The sequence below is a fragment of the Drosophila tropicalis genome, unplaced genomic scaffold (genome assembly GCF_018151085.1).
Source record: "Drosophila tropicalis isolate 14030-0801.00 unplaced genomic scaffold, ASM1815108v1 contig_867, whole genome shotgun sequence".
NCBI lineage: Eukaryota > Metazoa > Arthropoda > Insecta > Diptera > Drosophilidae > Drosophila > Drosophila tropicalis.
In genome coordinates, this window is record NW_027173362.1 from 388,706 (window position 1) to 397,292 (window position 8,587).

The following is an 8,587-nucleotide window of genomic DNA, read 5'->3' on the forward strand; positions in this document are numbered from 1 at the left end:
TGATACTTGGCCAATGCGGCACTGGGAACAGGTGGTGTTTCGTCGGAATATATATCCCCATTTGGCACTCAAATGGTATTCTAATCATTCAAATCAAAGGTTAATTAAGTTTATAACTTTAAATCAATGTTCTGAGATGCATTGAACTTATATCAGTTTGCAACGACTAAACTAAACAAACAAGTCCAGGCTGTCTGGACGTTGACGCGTTCAATGCGAAGTACGTACAAGTGGCCTATACGACACCACGACAAGTCTGTTTCGCGCGAGCCCAAGCAGAGAGCTATCCACCTCCAGCAGCCGTACATAGGACGGCACGATCGCGTGGACAAATGCAAATAAAATGGACAAACAATTAAAAAAAATTATGATTAACTACAGCTAATTACGAGCTAAGTGGGCTAAGATAGAAGTTTTTACAAGGGGAAGAGAGGCTTCTGATCAGAACATAGGATTCGAAAAGGTTCCTGCAGGGAATAGTTCGAAATACAGTGTTTTAAGGATAGAGGAATAAATTTTTTAGTAGGTCTACGGGGTGCAGATAGGTTGAACTAGTTGAATAGGTCAGGAGAGTCTACACCCGAAAGATAGCACCCGACGATTAATTAAAGAAGGAAGATTGATTAAAGGAAGCCTACTGGAGTATGATGGCAAATTGACATTGCGATCCCAATTAAGACCGCGAAAAAACAAAAAGCAGAAATTGCTTTGGAACAGATTGAACCATATGCAAGATCCGTACTCCTTGATACGACGGATTAATGAAGTATGCAGAATTTTGGTTGTGTACGGATCGTTTATATACATAAACATATATATAGCGGATCGTGACGATGTCATGATAAAACGTCGTCGACAAAGTTCAAGTTTTCAATCTTTTTGAAATTTGTCAAGGACGTAATCCCAATTTCTGATCTGTGATGAGTTTGTGTTGATCCCGACGAACGCATTGATCGGACATGACTTAAGGACATTATCTCGTCTAAGTTCTGATTATATTCACTTTATTTTTTTGGTATTACTCTAATATAATTCTGCTCTAGTTAACGAAAATAACAATAATGAGTAAAACTATCAAGGCAAAACTTTTACTTGAATGATTCGTAGTGCCTGTTCCCTTGTCATAGTCTTCCTGATTGTCACCATCGAAGTAATTGCCATAGATGCCAAAGGCTAATAATTCCTGGGGCTTCGTTAGTTCCACTTGCGCCGAAGTTGTGCCATCGCTATGATCCTCTTGGAGCCAAGTCATTTCGGTTGGCTGTAGGGCATAGAGCGACTCTGTCAGCGAATTTGGCATAAGTAGGCGGCGATTACTTTGAACAAACTTTCCTCTAATCTGCACTGCTGTGAACTCAACCATTTCCCTGTGTGTCTCGACGTTCAGCATGCCGCAGGACTCGACACTGGAATTACGGCAGGCGTAAAGGCCACAAACCCATATCTTACTGTACTGCTCCTCTTCATAGCTGCGCTGATTCACCGTAGCACCTATTCGATAGTAATATTTCAGTAGTCTTTTTCCTTTCACCACCATCGTTATGTTAAATTCACAGAACAGATCTGCATAATATCTTTGGGTATACAGTTTGACTGTTCCGGGAATCCGCGGCAGTAAACTGCTGGAGAAAGCGTGTATTGATGGCTGCTGAAGTAAGGGTAAATCATTTTGTAAAGGATGCTCGATAGGGTCCAGGTCCACAACGGGATCAGCATCGGCTGACCATATAGGCACCCGAGCCAGCAAAAGCTTTCGTTCTCCTTCCGTTTGATTGGCCACCATAAGACGAGCTAAGGCACCGTGTCGTCCGGCATAGATGCCACTGCCTGTTATGCCAGATGTCGGCAAACTGGCACCAGATGCCAATAGATTGACATTGTTGCCCCAGGCCCAGGCCTGCTGAAACTGTGAGGCTAGCGGAAAAGAGAATTGGTAAGTTTTCAAGTGGATCGATTCACAACTAACCTGTTAGAAAGGGCAACTCGGAGTTGAACATTTTTGTGACGATTATATCATGGATGCCCAGGCGTTCGACAAGCCTTTGAGCTGGCTCATAAAACAGCATATCGAAGCAAATGAAGTGGCCAAAAGTCACATTGAAGTCCGTCTCAAAGGTGGCATATTCGGGTTCACTAGTTCGATTCGTGTACGGCTCCAAATACAGATTCCATTTCCGATATCGTGAGACAATGGCACCGCGACGATCAAACACCACATTCGTATTGTATATATTATGTCCCCCCGGCGGACACGTCAATGATTCGTTATGGCAAGACTCACGCTCCTTCACATTCACAACCAAATAGGTGTGAGCCTCTTGAGCGGCACAAGCCAACTCACGAAGAAACGGGGCCACCTTCTCGTCTACCCCGCCATCGTCGTCACATATGCTTCGATTTGTGTTAGCCTCTGGCACGGCAGTCAACTGGAGCTGTGTGTTGAGGGTTGCCTCGGGGAATACTATGATATCTGTTGTGCCATTTGCCTCTTTTATTAAGGCCAGATAGGCCAGCAGATTCTCCTCCAGCAACTGCGATGAGTTTCCACCAGTAACAGCTGGTCGGAATTCCACCACGCCAGCTGTATAGTACCCACTATCAGCAGAGCTGATTCTGCCACAGATGCTCAATATGGTAAACACGTAAATCCATCCGACCATAGCGACTACTCACTTCAGTTTAAAGTCTCTCGCCTCATGCAATATGATTTATTCCTATCTAATCGTGCGCCTCATCGAATTATCAGCCACTTGCCTTTGAGTTCGCCAGTAATCTGATGCGTGTTCACATACTTTTCGGCGGCAGCAATTAAAATTTATGGGAAGTCTGTAAAAAAATAAAGTCTGTCAACAATTATATTGCATAATCGAGACCAACAGCCAGGTCAGCACTCAGAAGAGGGCAGACAGGGCACACTATTCCCAACACCGAACACGAAATGGAAAAATCCACAAAGAACAATGATTTATTAGGCTTATTAGATTAGCTATTTATATTAAATGTTGAACGCACCTCCCCTCCTCCCATTTGAAGATCCGACCCTGGCAAATCACAAGTGTGCAAAAACGATGATTCTTTGAATGTGCAATGTATATACATATACGCTTTCTAAGATAAAGTATTCTTCAAATACAGTCAAGCATCCCTATAAAAGTCTTCCTCTCCGTTCAACTCTATAATATCCATTCCATTCTATTTTTAAAGTAAGTACCTTGAGGAGAGGAACAACAGAAGTGTAGGTTTACAAGGTGCTCCATTATATAGAAGGCCGATCTGTGTGAATCAGAAATGATTGAGAACCACATCATCAACGAAAGGTAAATGTTTCATCAAACATTTGGAAATTCTTATCGTATAATTTAAATAGGCGAGCCGTAATCAGACTTAGTCTGTACCTACGACCTACCTGCAAATTGAAAACCGGACAAGTGACGTCGATGATCGGGTGACCAGCCAAAGTTCGAAACAAGAAATGTAAGTATTTTCATAGTCATTGACAATTGAATGTTATTAAAAATAAACAAAAATAAAAATAACAACGATAAGGATTAAATATTTTCTTATCTGTCCACGTTTTCGTGTTATATGTCTTGCGATCTCTGTTAAAGTTAGGGTAATTGTTAAAGGGCTTATGATAGACACGATTCCAACCAATGAGGATTGGGGGTGACCAGTGTCGGGGTCTCCAGCCCTAAGGTATAACTTGTATACCAACTATACACATTAGAAGGAAATGTTTTCGCCCTTATTATGTAAAAATATGTTCAGTCTGTCAGGAAAACAATTAATTTTATTATTTCATTTAAATCTTATGCTAAATTATGTAAAACAAAAACTAAAATTACAAAAGCAAAGACAAAAACTGAGTTCTGACACTGTCAAGAAACGGAAAAGACCTTCTAACCATGCAAAGGATTCACCAAAATCCGTAAGTTTCAGCAAATTAAAAATACTTGGGAATACAAAAAGTGATGAAAGATATATATTCTTAATACCCATGGCTGTTCGTCTATCAACTTCATGTCCTTAACTTAAAGTCTTATGGATCTTGGTACTTAAGGTTTTCATTGCCTAATTGAGATAGAGTATGAGAATGAACCGGATGGGACCACTGCATCGATCGAAAAGCTTATCACAAATATCACATAATGTTGAAAAATCTTATAATGATAATTGAGAAACGGAAGAAGAGGGTATATGAACTTCGGCGGAGCCAAACAACTTCTTAATATTAGTTTTCTGTGGCCCTAAGTGAAATTTAGCCCTGGATGAAAATTTTGGTGGATACTATTGGCTTAATTTTTGGTGGTTAAGTTCAATGAAGAAACGAAGAGCCAAATGTGCGAATACGTCATCGATAGACGCCGATTCGAATACCCTTTTATGTCAATATTAGTCATTTATTAAAGGTTATTGTTTTGAAAGAATACGCTCTTATACGCTCTTTCTCTCATTAGTGATTGAAAGCTCACGTTTTCCCATTAGTAAACAATATGCTAGTAAAAGTGCATTGGCAGTATGTATGTGTGTGTTTACTATAAGCCATTTTGCAGACATGCTGTCTGTGAAAATGTTGAAGGAAACTAAGTACTACTAGATTTTGAGACACAAATGAGTCACAGTTAAGCGATTTATCAATAAATTCCCGTCTAAGTTGGGGGTATCTTTATTTTATAGAGAGAGAGAGAGAGAGGTAGTTTTGTCTATAGCTTAATCTGATCATGATCTAGATCAAAACAATAAAAGTCCTTCACAGACACTTAAATTGAATCGAGCCAAGGATCACAGCCAAGGGCATTATGAGCCAGGCCCCAAAACTTTGCATATGAGCTGCTGTGCCGCCTTCGTTGTCCTCATCCGCATAGCCACATTGGATATTATCTTCGCGAGTGCCAGCTCCATAGGTGCAGATCTCATTGTAATAGTTACCATAGACGGCAAAGGTCAGCAGATTGCTGACCTCTACATTTTCGGCTAAGGCAAAGTGCACTTGATGTTGATACCTAGAGGAAAGAGAAGATAGATCAATAGTATTCAGAGATTAACGGAGATATGGGATAACTCACCCATTGCTAGTAGGTGTTTGCGTCCATTCAAATTGGCTTGGCTCTAGTGGCAAAAGGTTATCCAGTAATGTATTGGGCACGAAGATAAACTCTTTCGATTCCGGATAGGTCACATCGATGACCAAACGTGTGAAGGTCACTTGTGGTTGGGCATTTTCATTATCAGTGATCAGTTTGGCACAGTCTTCGATTTCGGGACCCGTGCATGAGAAGATGCCACAGTTGCGTATATAATTGCCATCAACATTCTGCTCATTCCTCCAACCATTGTAGGCACCCAGACGATAGTAGTAATAGGATGAATTACTTTGCTCGTCCAATGGTTGCCATGTGACCTCAAAGTGACAGCAGAAGGTATCATCATAGCAAATATCTTTGGTCAAATTGCCACTCTCTCGTTGGTTCTCATCGATCGGTAACACTTCACTCTTATAATTTTGAATATAGTCCTGCTTCATCCGAAACTCTGACGATAAAACCCTCGGGGCCTCGGAGTCAACAGAGCGGCGCGAGCGGAATGATTTACGTGTCTGGCGGGTTTCCTTAAATTTGGGGACTTTGGCCACGTAGATGTGACGTTCACCGATGCCGGTTTTCATTACACTGGTAATGGTACCTTCGCGTCCATGATAGATACCCGAACCAGAACTACCGATCAAGGGATTACTAGCTCCGGCGGCCAGTAGATTAACATTTTGTGCATAAGCCCAGCCTTGTTGGTATTGGACAGCTGAGGAAAACGAAGGGCAACTAAAGAACGTTTCCGACTTCGAGCCATTTTGATTTGGGACTCACCTGTCAGATACGGCAGTTGCGAGAACCACATAGTCGGGAATACGAAATCTGTGATACCCTGCTCCAGTATCAACTGGTGGGCTGGATCGAAGAAGAGTATGTCAAAGCATATGAAATGCCCGAAAGTCACACCGAAATCGGTGGTAAAGGTTGACAGCTCAGGCAAATAGGTAGAGTTTCGAGGTTCGCCGTATAAATGGATCTTACGATACCGTGAAATGACAACACCCTCCCGGTCGAAGACCACATTCGTATTGAACTGATTGACCCCAGTCGAGGAGCAGGGTCGCGGATCTTCGGGGGTGTCGGTGCACAATTGTTTCTCACTGAGATTCACCACAACGTATTTGCTGGCATTGCGGGCAGCGCACGAAAGGGCAACGAAAAATTCCTCATAGTATGTGGCATTCGGATCCGTTAGACAGGGTGCAATTAGCTCTTCCGGCGGTGGGACAAATGTTGCCGTAGTCTGGCCATTTAAAGTGGCCTCCGGGAAGACAATGATCTCGGCCTCACTGGCATCCGTTGAGCCAATGATCTCCACGTAGCTGTCAACATTATCCTTCTGGCTCAATACACTTGGCCGGAATTCTACCACGCCTGCCGTATAGTAGTCACTATCATAATCCCTCTCCAGGAACGCCGCCTAATAACATAACAAATACACATATTATATGACCAGATTAAGAGTAGACTTAATAAAGTGTAATCAAGTGCCAAGCACTTTTCACTAATTGCCGATTAAGTCGAATTGGTTGACGATCTTATCTTTGCACCCAGTCAAGTACAGGGTGCATAGAACCAACCTGGTGACTCATCTGCGGCACTAGGCAAACCAAGGCCATGACCAGACAAAATTTGCCTATGGCCATATTGGGTTTGGAGCTGGTCGAGATGGCCATTTCGTGGTCCGTCAATCGCTAACTGTCGCCCCAACAATGGGCCACTGAAGCTTTTATAGAACTGCCGACTGGCCGACCGGCCAACTAATCTTATCACGCTGTCCAGTTGGTGGTGGCTGCTGGGCAAGATCGGGAAAGAGCTGTACACAGGGCATAGACGCCACAGTTCGCACACCTAACGTATGTGTATTATTCGTTCCAGTTATAAATGGGTTATTCTAATTTCATGTTTATGGACCGTGACAATGATAAGTTTTTGCGAAAATACTTTCTGGCTATATGTAGCAAGTAGGTACATATGTAGGTAGGCATACTCAGGTATGTGTATACATAGTATACCTAGACATTGAACGATTGTCCAAACTATTATTATTCTTATTGTGGCTCGCGGTTATCAGTATTCGTGCAGCTGATGATGTGATTATCCTATGTCATGGTGTTTTATCATTTAACAACCGTTTCTATTGAACAATAAACCATAATTCTACTTTGTTAAACAGAGATTTTATATATTCGGCTCATGCGACCAGTCGACGGCGAATATTGCCCAGATATACAGACACACGTGTGATCACTGACCGATAACACAAACACAACAAATTGTTCGAAAATTGCAAAAACTTGGCCAATTGAAAACGATCAACACTTTCGTTACCATGCACTGAAACGGGTAAACAAATATATTTATCAAATATCAGTCACTTATTTGGCAAATCCAACACGTTTGTAACATTTAAGCGAAAGCACTGAGGGACTTGGAAATCTGGTGCTGAGCGTGCTGAGGGGTGACACAACTTTTGGGAGCGTTTTCGAAAAGTTTCTAAATTTCGAAACCTTTTCAAAACTTAAAATGTATTACTGACCATAGATAGTATTCATATTCTTCTAATCAGATGATTAGACATGCATAACCTGCGAGGGCTAGTTATACACTTTTCAGTAATCGTTAACGAATCATTAAGGAATCATTACGAAATCAATCCTTAATGAATCATTATCGAATTACTGAGGGACTCTGTATAAAACATTAATGACTTAAAAAGGAATCATCAATGAATCATAAAGAAATCATTAACAAATCAATAATGAACCATTAAGGAATCATTAAAGAACTATAAAGCAATGAACAAAAGGATTCAATAATGAATCATTAAGGAAACATTACCGAATCATAAAGGCATCCAAATCGAATCATAAAGGAATGAGTTATAAATCATAAATCAATCATTAATCAATCTTTAAGGAATCATCAATATTATACAAGTTTGAAGATCGATCTGAAGTACATTTTAGATGAACGATATTGTAATTCCTAAAGCGAGTCTTGTACAATTAAATACAATGCTTAATGACTGTGTCAAAAGATCGGGCAACCATTTCATATATATACCTCCGAGAGGGATGATCGATCGAAAAGAAAGGAAATTCGTACTTGTCAGTTTTAAACACTTTATGATGATTGCGCCCGATTTTCTCAAGATCTAGCGACTATATCCTATAGCTACATCAACGATCGGTTTGAAGAATAAATTTGGTCAGGAAAATGTTATTACTTTATGATTTGTATATCCTATAAAGGCAAACGATAAAATGCCATGCTGAATGCACAGAATTGTTCAGCTGAAGTTTACAAGGGTATACAATATTCGACTGTGTATTTAGGTGAGTCGACGCAGTCGCGTTGATATACTCTATACCAAGAGGCAAAACAACTTCAGACTGATAAGACTAAACTCACACATTGAAGTTACTTGACATGCAGCAGCGGTTACACACTTTCTGGCCTTGTCAGTGCAAACGAGAGGGTATCTAAAAGTGCTAATA

The 8,587-nt window shown here is 41.1% G+C and overlaps 2 protein-coding genes across 2 annotated transcripts; both read right to left on the bottom strand.

Moving 5' to 3' along the window:
- Positions 1–987: 987 nt before the first annotated feature.
- On the bottom strand, positions 988–2,778 carry LOC137583483 (vanin-like protein 3). The gene is made up of 2 exons (XM_068298530.1): positions 1,967–2,778; positions 988–1,914 (listed from the first exon to the last, which is right to left on the bottom strand). The coding sequence occupies exons 1-2, from the start codon at positions 2,658–2,660 to the stop codon at positions 1,040–1,042; spliced, it is 1,569 nt and encodes a 522-aa protein (XP_068154631.1). The 5' UTR covers positions 2,661–2,778; the 3' UTR covers positions 988–1,039.
- A 1,852-nt stretch (positions 2,779–4,630) lies between these two features.
- Positions 4,631–6,773, bottom strand: LOC137583494 (vanin-like protein 1). The gene is made up of 4 exons (XM_068298542.1): positions 6,668–6,773; positions 5,862–6,507; positions 5,067–5,796; positions 4,631–5,003 (listed from the first exon to the last, which is right to left on the bottom strand). The coding sequence occupies exons 1-4, from the start codon at positions 6,761–6,763 to the stop codon at positions 4,751–4,753; spliced, it is 1,725 nt and encodes a 574-aa protein (XP_068154643.1). The 5' UTR covers positions 6,764–6,773; the 3' UTR covers positions 4,631–4,750.
- Positions 6,774–8,587: the final 1,814 nt, after the last annotated feature.

Excerpts from the sequence above, each read along its gene's own strand:
- LOC137583483 (XM_068298530.1), bottom strand. The coding sequence starts at position 2,660 with ATGGTCGGATGGATTTACGTGTTTACCATATTGAGCATCTGTGGCAGA. Across the intron at positions 1,915-1,966 it reads CGAGTTGCCCTTTCTAACAG|CCTCACAGTTTCAGCAGGCC; the intron begins GTTAGTTGTGAA and ends CTTTTCCGCTAG.
- LOC137583494 (XM_068298542.1), bottom strand. The coding sequence starts at position 6,763 with ATGGCCATCTCGACCAGCTCCAAACCCAATATGGCCATAGGCAAATTT. Across the intron at positions 5,797-5,861 it reads GCAACTGCCGTATCTGACAG|CTGTCCAATACCAACAAGGC; the intron begins GTGAGTCCCAAA and ends CGTTTTCCTCAG. Across the intron at positions 5,004-5,066 it reads CAAACACCTACTAGCAATGG|GTATCAACATCAAGTGCACT; the intron begins GTGAGTTATCCC and ends TCTTTCCTCTAG.